The 24,454-nt window shown below is 49.0% G+C and overlaps 1 protein-coding gene across 1 annotated transcript; it reads right to left on the bottom strand.

The window, feature by feature from the left end:
- Window positions 1-1,195: 1,195 nt before the first annotated feature.
- Window positions 1,196-15,827, bottom strand: LOC135976719 (phospholipase A2 inhibitor gamma subunit B-like). Its single transcript, XM_065573877.1, has 7 exons — window positions 15,719-15,827; window positions 8,154-8,301; window positions 7,433-7,560; window positions 5,103-5,219; window positions 3,241-3,393; window positions 2,706-2,846; window positions 1,196-1,547 (listed from the first exon to the last, which is right to left on the bottom strand). The coding sequence occupies exons 3-7, from the start codon at window positions 7,479-7,481 to the stop codon at window positions 1,333-1,335; spliced, it is 675 nt and encodes a 224-aa protein (XP_065429949.1). The 5' UTR covers window positions 7,482-7,560; window positions 8,154-8,301; window positions 15,719-15,827; the 3' UTR covers window positions 1,196-1,332.
- Between the last annotated feature and the right edge of the window lie 8,627 nt (window positions 15,828-24,454).

Raw genomic sequence — 24,454 nt, 5'->3', positions numbered from 1 at the left:
GGCCCTGGATTTTGCAGATAAAGAAGTAGAGGTGAGGGCTTGTTCCTGAGCGGCACCTGGGTGAGGGCAGTAGGCATTGTACTGCTCTCCTGGGATCCTCCGTCACAGCCATTGGCCCGCACTCCTCGCCCCACGGCAGGGAGAGAACCCAGCAGCCACAATTCCCCGTTGGAAGTGTAGACGCGGCCCCCTTCCTGCCCCCGCTCCACTTCACTTCCAAACCACTGTCCTCTGCGGTGACGCTGGGGAGATGGATCCGAGACCTGCTCACACCCTGGGCTGGGCCTCGCTGTGGTCAGATGTGGCAGCAGGGCTACGGGCACTGTGCTGTGGGGAAGGGTGTGACAGTCACCGGACCCTCAGTCCTTTCTGCATGGATCCCAGGACTCCTGGCTCCCAGAGCTCCCCACTTCAACCTACCTCCCAGAGCCGGGGATAGAACCCAGGAGTCCTGGCTCCCAGCCCCCATCAGAGGCTGAACTGACGTTCTCCTGGGCTGTGTAGCCCCCAGCCTGTGGTACCTGCTTTCCCCACTGGGGTCTTTCTGAACCTAATCTCAGGGCATGGAGAAGCTTCCTTAGGAGGTGGGACTAAAATGATTAGGGCCATTTATCTCGGCAAAGAGACAATGGAGGGACGGATGCAACTGAGGGCTAGAAAATCATGCCATGAGGTGGGGAAAGTGACCAGAGAAATAATATTTCCCCTGTCCCACAGCACCAGGGGTCACCCAAAGAAATGAACAGGCAGCAGGTTTCAAACAAACACGGGGCCGTGTTTTTCCCAACAATGCACAATTTACCTGTGGAACTCACTGCCAGGGGATGGGCAAAAGTATAGCAGGGTAAGGAAACGAACTCCATCAGTTCCTGGAGGATAGGGCCATCCATGGCAATTAGCCAAGATGCTCGGAGACACAGCCCCCTGCTCTGGGTGTCCCTAAACTCCTGACTGCCAGAAGCCAGGAGGGGAAGACCAGGGTGGGTCTGTCCTAAATTATTGTGTTCTGTGCACTGCCCCTGAAGTTCTGGTTGTACTACTGTCGGAGACAGGACACTGGACTAGCTGTGGCCACTCTTATGTTCCTAACAGGCTTCTTGATGGCACCACACACACACACACACACACACACACACACACACACACACACACTTTTTTCCATTTGAAATAAATACAATTCCAGAGTTTGGTCTCCAGTGTGTTTTATTCAGTGCAGCACCATCAAGGGGATGTGAGTCCATGCGGGAGCTGAGAACCCGTCGGGGGGAGAGGGGCTAAGGCAGGCTGCAGGGTGTATTTCACTGCAATGTCACCGTTGCACCGGCTGTGGAATCAGGAGAGAAGCTTCAGCAAGAGGAGCCCAGCGAGGGCTGTGAGGAGGAGCCCGGCTTGTCCCGGAGCAATGCCTGCCGCACCGGAAGCCTCTGTGCATTTGTTCCTGGTTAGATTGAAGCTGATCCCTGTGAAGTCCGACGAACCCACTTTTAAGTGGGAGCACACGGATGCAGAAACGCAGCCCTTCATGACCATCTCCGTTGGCTTTCCACCTGTGTGTGGTTGGGGGACAGGCGATTGTTGTCAAGAGAACAGCTCCATTCCTCAAGCTGGAGTAGGATACAACAGCCTCCCCCTCCTTGGGGCCCATCCAAACTCCCCACAGCCTGCCTGGCCCCGCATGCCCTCCCCATCCAATGCAGATGCACTGTGTGTCCTTGAACAAGTCACTTGCAGCCCCGAGCCAGAGTCCACTGACAGCACTCACATTGGATCAGGCCTGGATTAGCAGCACGTCTCATTTAGCAAAGCAGCAGCTCAGTGCTGGTGGCAGCGCTGGGATCTCTAAGCAGGGCGGCTTTGTAGTGAATTAAGGCACCATGATGGGACTCCTCAAAACTAGGTTCAGATCCCAGCTCTGCCACAGGCTTCTTGTGTGACACTGGGCAAGTCACGGCACTGCTCCGTGCCTCGGTTTCCCCACCACTTAAATGGTGACAATGATCCTCACTATGCCTACAGCGACTCTCGGCAGCATGGACTATATCTTCCTATGAGTTTTTAGCACCCAGCACAGCACAGGTCCCTTATCTTCACTGGGGTCTGTCAGTGCCTGGCATGTCAGGTGCTCCCAGGACTAAACCAGTCCCTACCTCAAAGAGCTTAGAGGCTAAACTAGACACAGGCAATGGATGGAGGTGCACCAGAGGCACAGGGAGGGGAAGACACTAGTCCAAGGTCACACCGGGGGCCAGTGCTGGTGTACCACCGACAGACCCTGGTCGTCTGCAGGCGGGATTGAACCTGGGGCCTCCGGAGCTTAGTGAATGAGTCCCTACTGCATGAGCTAAAAGCCAACTGATGCTTAGCTAAGGTTTTAAACCAGACTCATTTTCTCTCTCTGAGTGGTCTCTGCCACTAGACGGGGCAGAACCCCACTCCCAGGTGGTGTGTGGGATACACTGGGAACAGGCACGCTGGGTCAGTTTGGAGAGTGGGGGGTGCTGAGAGCCATGGAACCAAACTGCAAAACCTGCATATGATGGAAACCACCCCCAGCAACCCGAGCTCCAGCACCTATGGCTGGGAACGGAACCCAGGTGTCCTGACCTGCAGCCAATACCTTTCCCTAGCAACCCAGCATCTCGCTTCTGCCCTGCAGGGGGGAGAGCAAAGGAAAAATAACCCCAGAATAAAAGAATTGAAGTTACCAATCGTTATGGTCCCGGTGTCGTTAATACATTGGGTCTCGTTTCCAGTACACGCTATTGTTTGTTCATTGCAATGATCAGTGTTCATCCTGTAGCAGCCACGGCAGCTCCGGCCGTTGGGTTTGGTGTCAGCCGGGGGCACTGGGAAGAAGCGGAGCAAACGCAGTCAGCTCGGGGGACGCGCCCCAGGCGGCGTCGGGGCAGGGAGAGCAGCTGGGGGCTGCACAGCTCAGCCCTGGGTGCCCCCTGCAGGGGGAGCTGTAGCTCCGGGGTCGCTGGAGGCAGCAGGGGCAGGGGAGAGGTTTGCAGCAGGGAGCCCTGGATCCCGCCCCGGGTGGGGTCAGCTGGGTTCACACCTGGTGGGAGCCTAGAGCCCCACCCACCAAACTTCACCTCCCCCAGTGGCTCAGTGTTATCCAATGGGGCGCCCCCTGCAGGGCAGGATGACCAGACTCAGGAAGTTAAGGTGGGGTACATTCCAGGAAACAGGAGGTGCAGGGGAACGGGGAGGGGAGGCGGAGATGGGGAGATTTACACGTAACGTTGTCAGTTCTGCAGGCATCTCTCACGCAGCAGGTGACGCTTGTCCTTGTTGTCATTTCACTCCCAAAATTCATAGAGATGAGGTCGGCTTTACATTGGCTGGACGTCACGCAGCCCTTGTGAACGCTCTGTCTCTTAATTCCCACTGCACAGGAGGAGAAGACAGATTTATTCCATTCCACTCCCACCCCATTGACGTCCACCTCACAATGATGCCCTGTGCCATTAGCCTTCCTCTACCCATGGGGAAACTGAGGCACAGAGAGGACTTAAATCATCCAGCTTCCCACTCAGCTGCTGCCTAACCAAATCTCCTGCCCAGAAAATTCTTTTGCCGCCAAAGTTCCCACCAGGGGGTACGTGCCGGGCCGCCAAAATCCCAATGCCAGGCGTCCAGCCACCCCTTAGCCATGGCGGGATTCACAGACTAGGCGTTCCCCTGCCAATATCACCTGTAGGGCCTGATCCAGGGGACGCCCTTGGAGCACACCCACCGGATCCGGACCCCGTACAAAGCCCAGCCATGACAGGAGATGGCAGGGTGGGAGGTTGCCCCCATATACCCAGGGTTGGACGCTCCCCATTGGTGTGGGAGAATCAGGTTCCAGAGAATATTCAACTATTTCATGAAACGTGCAGCGTTTTCAAACAGGAGAGACCCCCCCGGAGACCAGAGAGCCAGGCATGACCACAGCAGGGGAGAGATCTGGGCTGAAGTCCCCAGCCGGATTTCAGCCAAGTGGGGATTTGAACTTGGCTCCCCCATGGCCCGTCTGAGTGCCCAGCCACTGGGGTTTCAGGGCAGCCCTTTCTCTACCACACCCGCCATTGACAATGAAGGGCTGACCCGGTCCAGACTCCCGACTCCCGGCGAGGGGTTCCCGGCTGTGGAGCCCAACCAGAGCTGAGTGCGGATTTGGGGCTGAACTCTGGGTGAGGGGTGGGGCTTATGCCATACCTCTCCTCGGCATTTCCTACTGGCTTAGGTGGCTTCTGCTGGCTGTGCTGGCTTTTGCGGATCCCATCGTGAGTGGGCCCCAGCCCACGGGCTGGCTAGTCACCTGGATTGATTCCCAAGCGCAGCTACTGTGGCCACATGTGGCCACCAGAGGCTTCAGTTGCAGCCGCTGTGACTTTTGGGGTCCCAGAGCCCCGTCCCCGAGTTCCCTGCCCCAGCACCGGCTCTGCCCCCTGGAGCAGCACTGTGGGGGCGGTGGTGTTTCCTTAGAGCGCCATAGGGCAGCTGGCTCTGTCCGGGGGAGGAAGATCTGGCTCTCTCTCCTCCCCCTCTTTGCCGTGAATGAAATAGAAAATCATTCCCTGATATTTACGACGGCTTTGCTAGTAAAAATGTCTGAGACGCTTTCTTACAGCAAACTCCTTCTGTTCAGTTCATACAGTTAGTCACAACGATGTCATGTTGGTGGTATTCTACCTATCACCTCTTCTTCACACCGTCCGGGTGTCTGCCTTTACTGACGGCACGTCAACCTGTTGCCAGGACAGTGTTTGAACTGGCCAAGCTGCAGCCACTGTGAATTTCCTGGGCCTTTCATGTGAGCCCCACTGCTTGCAATACCGAGACTGAGACCCCTTTGGTGTACTAGCCCACAGGGTGCAGCACAGAACCCAGGAGTCCTGGCTCCCAGCAATTGCCTGTTTGAACCCAGCCACCCCACTCCCGTCCCAGAGGAAGGTGTAGAACAGAACCCAGGAGTCCGGGCTCCCAGCCATTGCCCGTTTGAACCCAGCCACCCCACTCCCGTCCCAGAGGAAGGTGTAGAACAGAACCCAGGAGTCCTGGTTCCCCAGCCTCCTCCCTGACCCAGGTTGGTTAGGGTCCATCTCACCTACCCACTATGACTTCGGTAAGTAAGATGGCACAAGAGTCTTGCCCAGCGGCGCAGGTCTGTATGCTGCCCGTGCACCTGTTTCCTACTCCAGCGCAAACCTCACACTGCAGACAGGTCCCTGGAGAAGGAGAGAGAGGGTAACCAGACGTCCAGTATTTAAAGGGACAGTCCCCTATTTAAGGCCTCCTGCAGATGCCCCAAATTTTTCTTAAAAACAGACAAAATGTCCCGTATTTACTGTCTCCCCCATCAGTACTGGCGGGTCCTGCTGCTGGCCGGATTCCTGCTCGCCAGCCGTCCGCCCACCAGCGGTGAGTGGGGGGGGGGTCCAGTGGCTGACGATGGGGGTGGGTGTGCAAGGCTGGTGGTGGGGCGAAGATGCAGTGCGCGGGGCCGGACGCTCTCCCCGCTGGTCTGTCAGTGCAGCCCCCGCTGCGTGTCAGCTCTCAGACAGCTGGGTCCCACCCTCCGTCTTGTTTCCGGCCGGCGCTGGTTGCTGAGCGGGGAGGCACCAGCTGGTTATGTGTCACCTCTGCTGCCCTTCACATGCTCCCCCTCTCGCTGTCCTCTCCCTGCTTTGCCCCTCAACCCCCTTGCCCCGCTGCTCCTCCATATCCCCCCGGTGGGGCAGGTCCTGCTCCCAGCGCTGTGCAGAGAGCCAGCCCCCGGTCCGAGCGCTCAGCTCACCACAGCCTGGCCGGCAGCTCCTCCCTCCACCCACTGCCTCTGACTGGGCCGGTGTCCCGGGAAAGCCAAAGACCCTCCGGCTTGGGGCGCTGGCCAGGAGGAGCCGAGCCCAGCATGTGCCAAAGTCCCGCACAGCGCTGGCACGGGGAAGGCGCCCCGCCCCTCAGCTAAGCTCTGGAGTTGGGGGGTGGGGGAGAAGTGATTTCCAGCCTGTTCCCACCCCAAACCTGCAGGATTCACAGCATCCCTGGAGCAGGACCTTAGCAACGTCTTCACTGGACCCCCACCCCACCCTGGGTCCTGCCCCCAGGGAACACGGGGCTGCTCCATTCCCTGGCACCCGCCCCTGCTGAGACACCTCTCTGGCCGGGTTCGCTAAAGCCCCTGCGGTCAGGTTCCCTGGCCCGGGTTCAAACTGCATCCTTAGGGCTTAACCCCTTCTTGTCCGTGCTGGAACCAGGGCACTGGATGGCTGGGTTATGTCTGTGGCCAGCTTCCAGCCACAGGGAAACCAGGGTTGGGATGGAGAGATGAACTCTGCAAAGACACAAGCCAGGTCATCTCTTCCCCCCGCCCCCCCAACATCCCCTGTGGCTGGCAGCAGCTCCCAGCCCTTCCCTCCCACACAGGGCCAAAAGGCTGCTGCTGGCCATGTTCCAGTATGAACCCTGGCAGAAATCTGGGGGGGCGGGGGGAATTTGACCCTGTGCCTCCCCCACGTGTTGTCTTGGGAAGATGCAGCACCGGGTACTGGGAGAATCGGGCCCAGCCAGTAATGGAGGGTGGAGAGCACCAGTCAGGGAGAGGAGGGTCAGTCGGTCACCCCCACCGCCCATGTGAAAGAGGTGTACGGGAGTGTGTGTGTGTGTGTGTGTGTGTGTGTGTGTGTGTGTGTGTGTGTGTGTGTGTGTGACCTCCCCCACGTGGGTGTGCGTGTGTCACCCCTCCCTGTCTAAACCATAAAGCCTTAAAGATAAGAAGGTAAGTAGAAAGAATCCAGCTACGCCCAATTTCTTTTTATCAGGAGCTCTGCCAGCTTGACGTTAATTTGGACGTTTATACTGCACAGTTCTGATTGATTGCCGCTGGAATACGAGTACTTTGAGCAGGTGTCCCATATTCAGCACAAGGAAATATGGTCACCCTAAGGAGAGAGAACATGAGGGGTCTCGATTTGTCCCTTCCTTGTCCCCTCACCTTCCCCTGAAGGAAATTGAGGTCCATTGACACCAACGGAGCTGCGGCCCATTAACCCCATCTGGGGATAGAGTAAAATGCCTTTTATATCATCTTCAACTCTTGTGAGTGAAATTCAGATCTGCCTTTCAGACAAACTCATGGGGAAAATCCCCTTTAGGAATATCCTTGGCCTCTGGCCGGTTCTGAAACACACCCAGTCAGTGATTTAAAGAATAAATATTTTCTCCCATTTCCACAATTGTTTCATTCACTGTCACGGGGACTTTATAACTTCCAGCCCTCTCCATGGATGTTGTCACTCCGATGCCCCTAGCTCAGCCCCCATTATCCTGTGGCTGCTTTTCGGTTACGTTCAGTAACAGTTTCACCCGGCAGGCGGCTCTGAGCTGTGGGTCCATTGGAGAAGTTAGGAAATCAGCCCCTGTAGGAACAGACCCCACTCACCCGGAGCCAGGAGAGCAGCGAGGATGCAGACGACAAGAGAAGCCTCCATGGTGATGGGGAAGCAGTAGATCGGTGCTGGGGTCTTGGATGCAGCCAAATCTCTGGCCGGGGGATTTATCACAGACAGGCTGAAATGAGATCAGAAGAGAGATTGCACATGCATGAACCCATTGACGGTGGGTTGAAACCTCAGAGACATTGGCCACAGCTCTGGGGTAGCTGCACCTCTGACACCTTTGAGGCTGGTATGTTCGTGGCACCCACATGGAGAAGTCAGATGCAAAATTCAAATACTCGTGCCAGAATGCTGCAGCGTAAGGTGACTCTGTTTCTGGGGATCCAGGACAATCACCCACAAAAACTACAAACCAGAGGGAGACAAAGCAGGCTGCTCTCTATGCAGCAAGACAACTCAGCTCACCTTGCTCTAGGCTGGTTCTTAGCAGACTGCCACTGCTCCCACAATTCCCTGCAGAGCCCCCAAGCCAGACAGCAGGACCAGGAAACCCCACTCTCCCCCAGTCCATTAAAGTGAGAGCGTGCCATTGCAAACAGTCCTCAATACAAAACCTCCATTAATAGTCATACGGTGGAGGAGTGGGGTCTAGTGGTTAGAGAAGGAGGGGCTGAGAGCCAGGACACCCGGGGTGTATCCCTGGCTTCAGAAGGGGGCTGGGATCTAATGATTAGAGCACAAACAGACCAGAGGGGGATCACTTACCAAATGCTCCTTAGAGTAAAGTTGCCTGGGTGAAGTCGGTGACTAATTCTGCAGAGTGGAAAAGCTGTGCCCGTCTCTCCCTGTTTCCTGTCACACCGGGGCTGTCCCTGTGTCTCATTCTCCTTTTATAGACGGGCTCAGGTACCTGCTGTGATGCAATATAGAAACTTTAACGGATTTGCACACGTCTCCTGGGACAGTCCGTACGTTCCTGTTCCTCTTGCCGGCTCTTTGCACGCTGACAAATTCTCCTCCCCTCCTGCCGGGAAATTGAATTAGGGGAATGAGCGATACCAGCTCCCCTTGGAAGGCTTGGGGTGAAACATGGGGTCACAGGTCTGAGCAAAGGAACGGAACGGCAGGACTCCTGGGTTCTGTTCCTGGTGCCATGTCGATTAAGGGCAGGACTCCTACATCCTACTCCTGTCCTTGGGAGAAGCGGGAACCAGCGGTTAGAGACGTGGGGGTGGGAGCCAGGATGCCTGGGGTCTATAGAGTGGAAGCAGGGCACAGGAGAGCAGGGTTGGGTGGGCCTTGGACATCTGGGTTCCATAAGGATGTGGGGTCTAGTGGGTTAATGCAGGAGGTAGGGGGCCTGCGGGTCAGGACTCCTGGGTTCCATAGAGGAGTGAGTGAGGTCTAGTAGTTAAAACGGGTTGTCAGGACTCCTGCGCTCTCTTCCCAGCTCTGGGACAGGAGCTAGTGAGTGAGAACAGGGGGCCAGGAGCCAGGACACTGGGGCTCAATCCCCAGCTCTCAGAGGGAGCAGGATCTTGTGGGTTAGACCCTCAACCTTTCCAGACTCCCGTATCCATTGCAGGACTCTGATTTGTCTTAGTTTTCCAGGTGAGGGGAAACTTGGGGGAACACCTCTGCTTACATGAGCATTGGTAGACAAGGGGTGTGTGTGTGTGTGTTGAGGGCTGTTGGTGTGTGTGTGTTGAGGGCGTGTGTGTGTGTTGAGGGTGTGTAAAGGGTGTGTGTGTGTGTTGAGGGTGTGTCAAGGGCGTGTGTGTTGAGGGTGTGTGTGTGTGTGTCTGTGTGTGTATTGAGGGCTGATGGTGGGACGTTTTCACGTCCCTGTGTTCCCATCTGCAGGGTCAGTATTTAAACTTCTCTTACATTTCAGTGGATAGTCTATAGAGCAGGGTAAACAAGTCATTGTCTGATATTTTAGTTTGTACTGACTTGACCAGTGCTTTTTCTGTAGCCTGTTGACAACCGAGGCAAATGTCTAGATGAGTTGATTTACCCCCTTGAAGACGTCTGTGTACCAGGCATACAGAGCCACTGGCTTAGAGAAAAGTCAGACACTGACTGAAAAAACGCTGTGATGTTAGTTTTTGTATTTCTGCTTTTGTAAGCAAGTAGTTTTCTAGAGAGGAAAGTCCTGAAAGGGGAACAATAGCCTAGAAAGGTTGCGAGCCACTAGGTTAGAGAAAAAACGAGGAGTCCTTATGGCACCTTAGAGACTAACAAATGTATTTGGGCATAAACTTTCGTGGGCTAGAACCTACTTCATCAGATGCATGGAGTGAAACATACAGTAGGGAGGTATAAATACACAGCACATGAAAAGATGGGAGTTGCCTCACCCGGGGGGGGGGGCGGAGGGTGTCAGTGCTAACAGGGCCAATTCAATGAAGGTGGAAGTGGGCTATTCTCAACAGTTGACAAGAAGGGGTGAATATTAATGAGGCCAATATTCACCCCTTATTGTCAACTGTTGAGAATAGCTAACAGGAGCACTGTATCTAATTCCTTTCTGGAGAAAGAAGATTATAGATAAAGCCCAGTTTAGAGCCATATTTTACATTTGTGTGTAAATTTAGAACAATCAGGAGGTAACACAGCAAGATATTCCCACCCCAAGCCTTGAGGAGTCATAACAGCCTAAAAATGGCCATACTGGGACAGACCAAAGGTCCATCTAGCCCACTATCCTGTCTGCTGTCCTGATCCTCTCCTGTCAGGGGATCCTGACACAAGGAAGAAAGGAGAGCAGCAGAATACGGACCCTGGACTTCAGAAAAGCAGACTTTGGCTCCCTCAGGGAACAGATGGGCAGGATCCCCTGGGAGAACAACATGAAGGGCAAAGGGGTCCAGGAGAGCTGGCTGTATTTTAAAGAATCCTTATTGAGGTTCCAGGAACAAACCATCCCGATGTGTAGAAAGAATAGTAAATATGGCAGGCGACCAGCTTGGCTAAACAGTGAAATCTTTGCTGATCTTAAACGCAAAAAAGAAGCTTACAAGAAGTGGAAGATTGGACAAATGACCAGGGAGGAGTATAAAAATATTGCTCAGGCATGCAGGAGTGAAATCAGGAAGGCCAAATCACACTTGGAGTTGCAGTTAGCAAGAGATGTTAAGAGTAACAAGAAGGGTTTCTTCAGGTATGTTAGCAACAAGAAGAAAATCAAGGAAAGTGTGGGCCCCTTACTGAATGAGGGAGGCAACCTAGTGACCGAGGATGTGGAAAAAGCTAATGTACTCAATGATTTTTTTGCCTCTGTGTTCACGAACAAGGTCAGCTCCCAGACTGCTGCACTGGGCAGCACAATATGGGGAGAAGGTGACCAGCCCTCTGTGGAGAAAGAAGTGGTTCGGGACTATTTAGAAAAACTGGACGTGCACAAGTCCATGGGGCCGGATGCGCTGCATCCGAGGGTGCTAAAGGAGTTGGCGGGTGAGATTGCAGAACCATTAGCCATTATTTTTGAAAACTCATGGCGATCGGGGGAGGTCCCAGATGACTGGAAAAAGGCTAATGTAGTGCCCATCTTTAAAAAAGGGAAGAAGGAGGATCCGGGGAACTACAGGCCAGTCAGCCTCACCTCAGTCCCTGGAAAAATCATGGAGCAGGTCCTCAAGGAATCCATTCTGAAACACTTAGAGGAGAGGAAAGTGATCAGGAACAGTCAGAATGGATTCACGAAGGGGAAGTCATGCCTGACTAACCTAATTGCCTTCTATGATGAGATAACTGGCTCTGTGGATGAGGGGAAAGCAGTGGATGTGTTATTCCTTGACTTTAGCAAAGCTTTTGATACGGTCTCCCACAGTATTCTTGCCGGCAAGTTAAAGAAGTATGGGCTGGATGAATGGACTGTAAGGTGGATAGAAAGCTGGCTAGATCGTCGGGCTCAACGGGTAGTGATCAATGGCTCCATGTCTAGTTGGCAGCCGGTTTCAAGCGGAGTGCCCCAAGGGTCGGTCCTGGGGCCGGTTTTGTTTAATATCTTTATTAATGATCTGGAGGATGATGTGGACTGCACTCTCAGCAAGTTTGCAGATGACACTAAACTAGGAGGCGTGGTAGATACACTAGAGGGTAGGGATCGGATACAGAGGGACCTAGACAAATTAGAGGATTGGGCCAAAAAAAACCTGATGAGGTTCAACAAGGACAAGTGCAGAGTCCTGCACTTAGGACGGAAGAATCCCATGCACTGCTACAGATTGGGACCGAATGGCTAGGTAGCAGTTCTGCAGAAAAGGACCTAGGAGTCACAGTGGACGAGAAGCTGGATATGAGTCAACAGTGTGCTCTTGTTGCCAAGAAGGCTAACGGCATTTTGGGCTGTATAAGTAGGGGCATTGCCAGCAGATCGAGGAACGTGATCATTCCCCTTTATTCGACATTGGTGAGGCCTCATCTGGAGTACTGTGTCCAGTTTTGGGCCCCACACTACAAGAAGGATGTGGAAAAATTGGAAAGAGTCCAGCGGAGGACAACAAAAATGATTAGGGGTCTGGAGCACATGACTTATGAGGAGAGGCTGAGGGAACTGGGATTGTTTAGTCTCCAGAAGAGAAGAATGAGGGGGGATTTGATAGCAGCCTTCAACTACCTGAAGGGGGGTTTCAAAGAGGATGGAGCTCGGCTGTTCTCAGTGGTGGCAGATGACAGAACAAGGAGCAATGGTCTCAAGTTGCAGTGGGGGAGGTCCAGGTTGGATATTAGGAAAAACTATTTCACTAAGAGGGTGGTGAAACACTGGAATGCGTTACCTAGGGAGGTGGTGGAGTCTCCTTCCTTGGAGGTTTTTAAGGCCCGGCTTGACAAAGCCCTGGCTGGGATGATTTAGTTAGGAATTGGTCCTGCTTTGAGCAGGGGGTTGGACTATGATTCTATGCTGACAGTGGCCAGTGCCAGATGCCCCAGCGGGAATGAACAGAACAGGGAATCAAGTGATCCATCCCGTCACCCATTCCCAGCTTCTGGCAAAGAGAGCTAGGGACACCATCCTTGCCCATCCTGGCAAATAGCCATTGATGGACCTATCATCCATGAACTTATCTAGTTCTTTTCTGAACCCTGTTATAATCTTGTCCTTCACAACATCCTCTGGCAAGGAGTTCCACAGGTTGACTGTGCGTTGTCTGAAGAAATACTTCCTTTTGTTTCTTTTAAACCTGCTGCCTATTAATTTTATTGGGTGACCCCTAGTTCTTGTGTTAAGAAAGTGTTATTTACTCCTTCTCCTATCTACTTTCTCTACACCAGTCATGATTTTATAGACCTCTATCATATCCCCCCTTAGTCATCTCTTTTCCGAGCTGAAAAGTCCTGGTCATATTAATCTCTCCTCATACAGAAGCTGTTCCATGCCCCCTAAACATTTTGTTGCTCTTCTCTGTACCTTTTCCAATTGCAATATTGCTTTTTTGAGATGGGGTGATCAGATCTGCACGTGGTATTGAAGATGTGGGCATCCCATGGATTATATAGAGGCAATATGATATTTTCTGTCTTATTATCTATCCCTTTCTTAATGATTCCCGACATTCTGTTTGCTTTTTTGACTGCCGCTGCACATTGAGTGGATGTTTTCAGAGAACTATCCACAATGACTCCAAGATTTCTTTCTTAGATGGTAGCAGTAATTTAGACGCAATCATTGTATATGTATAGCTGGGATTCGGTTTTCCAATGTGCATTACTTTGCATTTACTTTCCTATATAAGTTTTGGGGCCTTAATACAAAAACTAATAACTTTAACTGGTAAATAAAATTCAGGCAGAATATTTGCTCCATATCGTTGTCCTTACCATGTGCCACCAATCCCCCTCAAACACCCACAGACTTGTTTATTTTCATTTATATTGCCTTTTGAAAAATGATATACAAGCAAATATACACACAAATTAAAAGTGCATCTCATTCCTCATGAAAAAGTTATGAAGTCTAAAGATGCTGAGTTTCCCCGTCACACATTCTTCTAAAAAAAATGGAATATCTAAGTGATTGAAGAGAGTCATTTTGGCACTACCTTATAAAAACAAGGAAAGACAAAAAGCTTTTAAAGTGAGAATTGGAAAGAAAATATTACAATAGATGGGAAACCCATGTTGGCCAATCAGCTGTACGACACCTCAAGGTGTGTTTCCAGTAAATACATACATTATCACCTTTTTCCAATGGCGATGTGTTTTCTTTTCCTATTAAGTTGCCCAGGAACTAGAAATAAACTCTTAAACATTGTAATCTATCTATACAACACCTTTGATCTTTCTCCAGCACAAATGAAAACACACTTCAGTTCAAGGTACTAACAGTGTAAAAACATAAAAAAGAATTTTAAAATTGAACTTGCGAGGTCAGCCCCACAACCTGAAGCAAATACTCACCAGCAACTACACACCACACACCAAAAAACACTAAGCCAGGAACCAAACCCTGCAACAAACCCCGGTGCCAACGCTGTCCGCATATCTATTCAAGGGACACCATCATAGGACCTAACCACATCAGCCACACCGTCCGGGGTTGTTCACGTGCACATATACCAATGTGATATATGCCATCATGTGCCAGCAATGCCCCTCTGCCATGTACATTGGCCAAACCGGACAGTCTCTACGCAAAAGAATAAATGGACACAAATCTGACATCAGGAATCATAACATTCCAAAACCAGGAGGAGAACACTTCAATCTCCCTGGTCACTCAATAACAGACCTAAAAGTGGCAATTCTTCAACAAAAAACTACAAAAACAGACTCCAACATGAATCTGCAGAACTGGAATTAATTTGCAAACTGGACACCATCAGATTAGGCCTGAATAAAGACTGGGAGTGGTTGGGTCATTACAAAACCTAAACTTAATTTCCCCAATACTAATTTCTCCCTACTCTGTTACTCACACCTTTCTGTCAACTGTCTGTAATGGGCCACTCTCTTACCACTTCAAAAATTATTTTTCCTCCCTTGGTATCCTGCTGTTGATTGATTTATCTCATTAGACTGACCTCCTACTTAATAAAGCAACCCCCAGCCTTTCCTGTATTTATACCTGCTCCTGTATTTTCACTCCATGCATCTGATGAAGTGGGCTCTAACCCACGAAAGCTTATGCCCAAATAAATTTGTTAGTCTAAGGTGCCACAAGGACTCCTCATTGTTTTTGCTGATACAGACTAACACTGCTACCCCTCTGATTTCTGTTAACGATCATTTAAATTATTTACGCATGTGGGTATTCTGCACCAAAATATTAAAAATTCTGCACACAATATTGTAAAATTCTTCAAAATTCTGCATATTCTTTGTCAAACTAACAATATCTAATCACTTTCAATTATTTTGGTAATTTATTTCAAAATACCTGTCAGCAAGTATGTTTGTAACAGTACAGACAAGGAAAAAGATTCAGGAAATGTTTTTTGATAACTAGATTCCTTACTAGGCACATTAATACTGAACTTTGCTGTGTTGTAGTTTAAATGAATTATCACTCAATGTGTTTCCCGTACCCCTCAGAAGCAGGGCAAAGGCTGGGGGGAGTCGGGGTAACGGAGGAGCTGAGGGAGAGGGAAGGAGCCTGGGAGTGACCCTGGAGGGTTGTTGGGTGCGGGTGGGAGAAGTGTGGAACAGGTTTTTTTGGGAGTGGGGGGAGGGATTGTTAGGGAGTTGGGGAGCCTGCCCCCATGCAGACCCTGACTGACCCCTGGCCTCTCCCATTCAGTCAGGCACATCAAGAAGAATGAGGGAGGATTTGATAGCAGCTTTCAACTACCTGAAGGGGGGTTCCAAAGAGGATGGAGCTCGGCTGTTCTCAGTGGTGGCAGATGACAGAACAAGGAGCAATGGTCTCAAGTTGCAGTGGGGGAGGTCCAGGTTGGATATTAGGAAAAACTTTTTCACTAGGAGGCTGGTGAAGCACTGGAATGGGTTACCTAGGGAGGTGGTGGAGTCTCCTTCCTTGGAGGTTTTTAAGGCCCGGCTTGACAAAGCCCTGGCTGGGATGATTTAGTTGGGGTAGGTCCTGCTTTGAGCAGGGGGTTGGACTAGATACCTCCTGAGGTCCCTTCCAAGCCTGAGATTCTCTGATCTGCCAATGTCCATGTGTCCCTTGTGGCAAGGCACCTTCTCAATCTCAGTAGCCTCCACTGTTTTTAGCCTTGGTGAGATGGGCCTGGGGTAAAACAATCCCTTTGGGCTGCACAGGGGCAGTCTGCCCTTCTCTCAGCCAGTATTTTAGGCTTGTTTTTCTCCCTTATGGGTGGGAATGCCGCCTCCCCCCCAGAGAGCCTTCCCCGGTCACTGCTACTCACCGACTGGTAGCTTGACTCCTTCCTTCTCTCTCTCCTCCACTTCTCCCCCCAGGGGAGGGTTTAAAAAAGGTCTCAGGCAGCCCTTCCTTGGAATCAGCTGATCCTAACTGACCTCTGGTAACCCCTTCTGAGCTGAACCTGATTGAGCCATAGTCACCCCTCCCCAGTTGATAGGGAGGAGGGCCTATTAACCTTCTGGGACTGCTTTCTACCCTCCCTCCCCCCTCAGCCATTTGTCCTGAGTTTAATACACCCTAAGCCCTCCTCCCCCATCCCTATGTGTCCTTGCACCCCGATTCAGTCACCCCCTCCCTGGCACCTGATGGCCGGGGCCCATCCTCTGCACGAGGCAGCCGGAGGAGCTGGAGAACAAAAATTCATGGAAGCCCATGACCTGTCTCTGATTTTACTAAAAATAACCCTGACAAAATGGGGCATGGGGGGGGGAGTCCAGTACCCGCCGCAGCTCCAGCTTCAGGGTTTCTCTCCACCACCGTGGTGGCTGGGAGCTGCGGGGGCCCCCCTCCACCCACAGTGACTGGGAACAGTGGGAGCCCCCTGCCGCCTGCCACGGTTTGGTGCTCTGGGGCTGGCAGCCGGGAGCTGCACGGGGCCCTGCTGCCTACGGTAGCTCAGAGCTCTGCGGCCCCCGCTGGCTGACAGCTCCAGCCCCGCTGCCCCGGGGCTGAAGCAGAAAGTGTCACAGAGGTCTCTGGAAGTCACAGATTCCATTACCTCCGTGATATAATCGTAGCCTAATCGACCCTTCTGTGTCACACGCTGGCTGAGTCACTGCTGACTGTGACGCTGGGTGGAAGGTCCCTTTGCGGGGGCGGGTACGGCTTTCACAGGTGTATGGTTCAGGGGCACTCCCTGCGGGGAGCTCGCGGTGTGAACAGGGGGCTGAGCGGGCCGAGGTCAGAGGCTGGCCCTGGTGAGAGTCTGGCCCGAGGGGGTCACTGCAGGAGGGGCCTGTCTGAACTTTATTCCGAGCCGTTCCAGAGCCCCCAGCCTGGTGCCCGGGACACGGTGCTGCCTAAGTCCCCACTGGGGTCGTTCTAAGCCTGATCTCAGGGCACGGAACGGCTTCCAGAGGAGGCGAGATTAAAAAAGATTAGGGTCGTTCAGCTTGGCAAAGAGACGACTCAGGGGTAGGGTTACCATATTTCAATAGTGCAAAAAGAGGACACTCCACGGGACGCTGCCCCCGCCCCAACTCCGCCCCTTCCCTGCCCCCACCCCAACTCCGCCCCCTCCCCTGAGCACCCCACATTCCCCCTCTTCCCTCCCGCCCCCCGGCTGCTGCTGTGCTGGGGCAGTTGGTTTGGCCCCCGCCGCGGTGGAGAGCGGCGGGAGCCGGGAAAGTTGGAGCCCGGGGAGGAGGCGGTCCCCTTACCATGCCTCCCTATTTTCCCGGACACGTTCGGCTTTTTGGAAATTCCTCCCAGACGGGGATTTGAGGACCAAAAAGCCGGACATGTCTGGGAAAATCCGGACGCATGGTAACCCTACCTCTGACACTCACCTCTCCCTCCATTGGAGGGACTCCCCTGTCCATACCTGTCCCGGGGCCTTCCTTTAAAGGGGCATCCCCATATCAGCGGGGTCTACTTGGAAAAGATAATATTTACTCCCTTGTGTGGCTGAGCTGGGCTGTGACAATCCAACCCATCATGAGTACTGTGAGAAATGGGGCACAACACTAACCAAGGCAGTGTCATTTCAGGGACTGTATGGGCCTCGAAGTTCAAACAAACAAGCTATATAAACTCCTTTTCTTTACTGGGAAGCCAAATGGGGGAAGTTTTTCTAGAAGGGTATTTTTAGAAATCTCAGTATAATGACAAATTTCAAGCTCAGTTAAATAACTTTTTTGTGAAATGATGCAGAGCACAATTAGTACAGAAACATGAATAGTGAGAGATCCAAGCTGGTTTGCCTGATATTGTGTAAAAATGTGTGTAACTTTGCTATAGAAGGCCTTGCCAAACTAATTATCGAAGCATATGCAACCATCATCGTCGACAGTGACTTGTTTATACTGCTCTATATACTATACGTGTTTCTCAATCTGGGAGTCGTGATTTATTTGATCATTTATATGGTAAAAATGAGAAAATAAGCAATTTTTCAGTAATGCTGTGCTGTGATACTTGTATTTTTATGTCTGATTTTGTAAGCAAGTAGTTTCTAAGTGAGGGGCACCCAAGACAAATCAGCCTCCTGAAGGAGGTACAGTAGCCTGGAAACATTGACAACCACTGCTCTAATCGACCCGGATCAAGAATGTCTTTGTTTTACTTTCTATTTCTATAGTAAGGCTATTGGGATCTCAGCATTAAAATACCGTCTCAGAAGGATTTTTTGAATCATGTTTTTAAGACATTTCATAAATGGACCACTGCACTTCCCCCAAATTAATGAGCCTGATGGTTCATTTTTTAAGACCAAAGGTCCCTGCATCTTCCAAGTATTAGAGTGAGTTGTTTTCCAGAAACCCAAAGGTGGAAGTTGTCAAAGTTAGACTCAGGACTCATAGTTTGTCAGACCACTCTGTTTTATTAGCACAGCGCTCTGCTAATACATTCAGATAATGTGAGCCCCCATGCAAGATTCAAACAGTCTTATTTATACAGATAAAAGGGTGTGAACTAAACAAAGGGACAGAGAGAGCAAAATTGTAAAATATGCATGGAGCATAATATGCATATCCTGCTTCCTTGTTAACTCTTATCGATCTAAGACTAATGCTTCACCAATTGCCCTTAAGTGGCAAGTTAAGCAGTTAATGTCTGTTTTCCTGCCCCCCTGGCTTGCAGCATTTCTCATTTCTACTTAAAGGTACATACAGCATTCTTTAATTCATTCTATTTCTTTAATATAATTCATTTCACTTTCACAATCCCTCCTTTTGGTCAAGCTTACGCAAAGACCAACAATTACTGGGTTCCACATATTAATCGTTCTTTATCTCTTCGTTCATCAGTGATATTTCGAAATCATCATATTAGCACTCTGTTTTGGGGCAGTCACTTGGGTGGCATACCGTACACAATTCTGGAGACAACAGGAGATTAGCTGAAAACATACAAAAATCATTAAGATTTCAAACAGGATAGTCAGGGCTCCCTGAAACAACCAGTTTCCTCTGCCAGAGAAATTGAATAGGTTACTTAGCCACTCCCATAAAGAACTCGGCTCTTCATGGGGAAGATATGCAATTTGTTCTAAGTGGCTAACGCGATCTAGTACCTCATTGGTGTCGTCGATATAAACACACAACAGTCTTTTCCAATGAGAGCACAGGTCCCTCCTTTGGCCGCCAGCACAAGGTCCAATGCCTGATGGTTTTGGAGGGCCATCTGTCAGATCGCCCGTTTCTTTGGCCAGGTTTTTTTAAACTCTCTCCGGTTTCATTTGCCATTATTTCAACTACTGCTTGTAACCTCAGGAGACTTTTTGCATGGTGTTGAAAGATGTTATTGTTTTCACTAAGGTTACTGGAGGGGGAACATGACATTGATTTTTTTCTGTTTGATCCTCGGTCAAGAAAAAATTCATATCCCCATACCCAGCCCGCCCCTTTTTAGTTTTGTTTGAATAATCCCATACACCATTGGCCACAATATGCTGAAGGCAACGGCTTTTTCCCAGATCCAGCCCTGTCCATTACACACCCAACACCAATGACCTTTTCCCTCCATCACACTTATCCATTTAGATACATTTATTCCCACTGCTTCCCAAGTGTCATTGCTGTTCCATGTTTTGTTAAACGAACGAGGTCCTCCAGTGAGGTCTGGGGAATTGAGTGGGATTGCCAGGACAGGAACACCAGCTTGAGAGTGGGCTGGGATGTGGCTGCAGACCCAGCAATTAGAGATATTAAGGGTCTGAGCTATCCACACTTGCTGCTGGATAAAAGAATTGTCATTGTGGACTCCCCAGACCTTAAGACACCAGCAGCGGAGGAACAGGCGCCACCAGAGGCTCATGTTGGAGGCAAGGCCCTTCCGGTTCTGACAACCTCAACTGAGGGAACCGCAGTCACGGTTTTACATCCACCAGGCAGCAGGCGCTAGGCTCACTACTGCTTCTTTTTGAGCCTTGCTTTAGGTCCTCGTCTGCTTCTGGCAACCCTTACGAGAGCGTAGATGGTAAGGTATTGCAGGCTGTTCCTCTACGTCTTCTTCTGGAGTCAAAATTGACTCTGTGTGGTCCTGAGGTGATTGGTTTGCTGGGGGTGGTGCCTTCTTACACTGCAAAACATGTATCCACGCTGTGATGCCAGACAGTTTAACAGCCATCTGGATAGTAAGCAGTACCTGATGATTCTTTGATGTCCTTTAAGTCTCTTTACTTCTTCTTCCTTGACTCTGGCTATAACAATGGCCTTCACACCTTGTCTTTTCCTGATGCATACATTCCTTATTCACACAGATTGAGAATACAAACAGCAGTATTTTATATGGAGCAAAAAGGCATTGCAAATTAAACCTTGCTAAGTTTTACAATCAATAACCAAGACAATTTACATTGAGACCCAGGCCTTTAATGATCCTCTAATCTACTTAACATAGACACAATAGAGAATCCTGTCTCTTACTTACTAAACCTTAAACAAAGAAATGTATATTTAACTAGAGGCCTACTCTGTAATACATATAGGAAACCATAGTAGACATTATAACTTATTCTAAAACAAAAGGGGGACCATAATCAGCCATAAGGATTGTTCTGGTCTGTCATTCCTTTCTGCTATTCAAAAAGGATGGCTGACAGGATGAAATCAAATCATACATTAATTCTTATCCTGCTCCTACATATCCCCCTTTTGACACTAAGATTATGAATCGCCACTGTCACTTCTTATTTAGTCCACGTAATAGGAAATACTGGGAGGTGATTTGGGCCTGTGGCTCTAGCTTTGCATACATTTGTTTTATCCAACAGCACATTGCAAACATTAAATTTGATTAAATTAAACACATACAATTTAAAACCAAAACCAATTAGGGTTAGTAACATTAGTACGCCAGTAGTTGTGGGAGACCATTCAGAAAATATGTTATACCAATGGTAAGCTGTTATGTCTTTCTGCAGTGGCAATTCTTAACATGTTCCCATTTGCGTGTATAATATGAATGGGTCGGTTTCCCACATTGTCCTTTTGTTTGTTTTAGGAACTATGTTACCTTTTTACCTTTTGTAAACACAGTACTTACATTACATTTACATTTGTCTATTGGAAGGTTGCTAACACTTCCATTCTTTTAAAACACTTTTCCCCCCCAAGAATTAACACATGCACATAGCCCATTATACAGTACTTTGGTGTCATTATTCATTTTATCCCACATACAGGATCCTAGTGAGATGTCTTTACTACAGGGCTTTGGAGCAACAGGCATGGATGGATAAGCATACCCACTTTTATTTGTTTTTTTATTAGGTTGTCCTGTAGCTGATATTAGCTTTTTCTGAAAGACAAAAATAACATTTTTCTACCCCTTTTGGGGTGGCATTCATTATTGCTTAAAATATTCCTTTCTTTTACAAATACCCTTGCTGATTGCAGGCAAAACAAGAGGAATTACCTCCATATTTTCCTGTGTTTTTGTTCTATAGGCAGGCCAGGTTTCAATGGCTTCTATCTGTTAAGAGTTATGGGGAAATTATCCCACTGCTCAGTCATTAAATCCATGAGGTGGTGTACCTCAGTGTTCCCTTTACAGCAGACCAAGGTTACAATGTCTTTCCTGCTGTGTTAAGCTTTAAGTTTGTTTACAGGTAACAGCTGAAAAGCAACATTACCATAAAGGATTTTTTTTTCCAAAAACCATACACACTATACATTGTTACAGGGGTACTTATTAACATTACATTTATTTTAATTAAAGGTATCTTGTTGTACCGTGCCTTTTATTTAGACCATTTGTTTGCTGACCAGGTATGTTCTTTATCTGCAACTTCTTTGTGCTGGCAGTTCTCTTCTTCCTTTATCAGTTAGATAATTTGCATCATCACAGGCTTGGCTTTTGGATTCAAAACCATTAGCAGAGCTCAGAGACTCTGTCTTAAAAGGAACACAATTAACTTTTACCAGAGTTTTGATTACTTTTAACTTTTGCTTCCAAAACACACACAGATCTGAAAAAGAAAACACAGTCTATTGTGGCTTCTTTGGAGCCCTAATAGGATTTTAATTAAGTAGCATGTTTTGTTTGCGTTTCTTTCCCCGCCCCTCCCCCCCATAATATACACGGCACACGTCTGCACATTCCTTCTATACTTTAACTTTTAAAACATTAGCCAAATTCATTTTTACATACGGTGTAACTGTTTCTTTTGTTCTTACAGAGTTTTATGTACCCTTATCAAAGTGACAGTCTGATTACACAGAGCCATCCCAAGGCTCAGTGTTTCTAACATTGCTTCTTTTTGTTTTGTGCACCTCACCCCTGCTGTTGCTTCAGAGGGCCACTGTCTTTATTCCTTTACTACAGCTTTCATCTGCTATCTTGTTACAAAAACAAACAAACAAACAAACAGAATCCAGAATCTCTCCCTATTCTTTTGCTTTTGACTGTCCTGCTGCAGTCATGACTTGGTCTTTATTTGAAAACATTTAAATTTTGTAAAGAATCAAGTTAGCCCTTAAGGGTTAACTACCAAATCCCAAAGCCAACCAACACTGATTACCCGTGCTGGCAAAAAGGTCTGTCAGTTTTGCAACTTTGAATTAAAGAGTCAAATGGATTTTAGTGGCATTATAAACAAAACAAAACCAATTTATCTTAAACCTACAAAGCAGGAGTTTTACAAACCTCACGTATTCCCACAGACAGACGGATACATACATTTTCTTTTCCTTAACATCCCTTTTACTCTGCTTTGTTTTTACATAGCTGTACATCGATTACATTCCCTTTATACATTTGGGGCAGTTAAGTTCCAATAGAACCCCCCCTATGTTCTTTTAGCAAATCTGACTAAATTGTTTATAGTCAAATGATTTTAATTAGATAGTCTCTTTACCTGGATTATTTACAGACATTCTTTTGGAAAAGGGCCCATTTTTCCTTCAGAATGGCTGCAAAGAAACCAAGAATTATTTTAACAAGGTTCTTAACATTTTTACAAGGTTTAACTGCTTAATTCTCTCCAGCCTCTGTAGCGTTAACTTTTCACTCTCTTTCCTTAAATCACTTGTTTATCTCTCAAAATGACACCTTTATCAACTCAGATTTTACCTAGGTATTGTTCCAGGGGTTCTTACTTGCATTTACTCCTGACACTATGCCCTTAGGGCTTCCAACCTGTTTTTTTTTTTTTTTCAGTTTCTTTATCTGTTGCTTGCCTGCTTGTCTGGGCCCGATCCTGCTTTTTCCAATGAACCATTTTTGTGAGTGATATTGTGGTCATTTCACAATTTTGAAAGAAATGTTTAAGGAAAGGGACCAGGAAGGGTGGGGGCTAGTTGAGGAGCCCACCCTCCTTAAAGAATCAGTTTCTGAGGCAGACAATGAAAGGGAACAGAACAAGGGGCTTTTTATCCTTTTTACAATGAGATGGGAGTATGGAAGGGTTGGGATCGATCCAGGGTTGTTGTTGTTGTTGTTTTTTTTTTCAGAGAACGGGGTAAAGGGGAACGCTCAGTCTGGTGGTGGGAGAGGAGGCTTTTAATAAAGCTTTTAACTTATTATTTGAATATTTGAGAGAGGTGAGTTTTGATTTTGTCCACCTATGATTTGCCTCTTCCCACCACTGCAGAAACAATTAACCTCTCCTTTAGCCAATTTAGTTTTAGGTTGGCCGAGTTTGTCTTTTAAGACATCCACTCAGTCTTTGTTCCAAGGTTTTTAACAGTGGCCACTGAGTTTTGGGATCTCCCTGAGTTAGCCTAGACCATTTTTCCAGAAATTTACAGGAGTCCGGACCCTTCCTAAAACTGAGCCGGTGTTCCTTTAGGGAACTGTCCCGACTTAGATGTCTGGTTCCCAATACAGGAGGACTTTACACACACCAATCACACAAGAAGGAAATTCGGGTTCGTCAGAACGATGCCTGGTGCAACACACAAAAGGAGCCCACAGGCTACTGCCTCAATCGCCCTTGCTTTCACACCAAGGGTTTTACCCGCGGTGCGGTGCAGCTGCGATTGTGCAGTTTCACTCACTCAGACCGCGGGGACAGGAACCCCTTGGTCGGCCGATCCCCAGACGGAGATGGCACCCAGACTCAAACACTCCACACGAGGACGGATAGACACAGAGACAGGACAGTCCTCAGTCCGGACAAAACACAGAAATAATTACCTGACCAGATTCCTGATGTCAGATCCCGGGATCCCTACCAGAACAGAGTGGGAACCAACAGGTTCGATGGCGTAGACCTCACTGTGGTCGTGCGCCCTTCCGTTCAGGAGGAGGACCTCTTGGGCCAAATGCCCAGGTGCCGGCTGCCACGGTCATCCTACAAAAATGGTCAGGAATCACACAGCCCCAGTGAAGACGGTTGCCATCTCGGTGGAACCTCCAAATTGTCAAAGTTAGACTCAGGACTCATAGTTTGTCAGACCACTCTGTTTTATTAGCACAGCGCTCTGCTAATACATTCAGAGAATGTGAGCCTCCATGCAAGAGTCAAACAGTCTTATTTATACAGATAAAAGGGTGCGAACTAAACAAAGGGACAGAGAGAGCAAAATTGTAAAATTTGCCTGGGGCACAATAT

Source organism: Chrysemys picta, chromosome 20 (genome assembly GCF_011386835.1).
Source record: "Chrysemys picta bellii isolate R12L10 chromosome 20, ASM1138683v2, whole genome shotgun sequence".
NCBI classification, from domain to species: Eukaryota; Metazoa; Chordata; order Testudines; family Emydidae; genus Chrysemys; species Chrysemys picta.
This window is presented reverse-complemented; position numbering and strand designations above follow the sequence as displayed.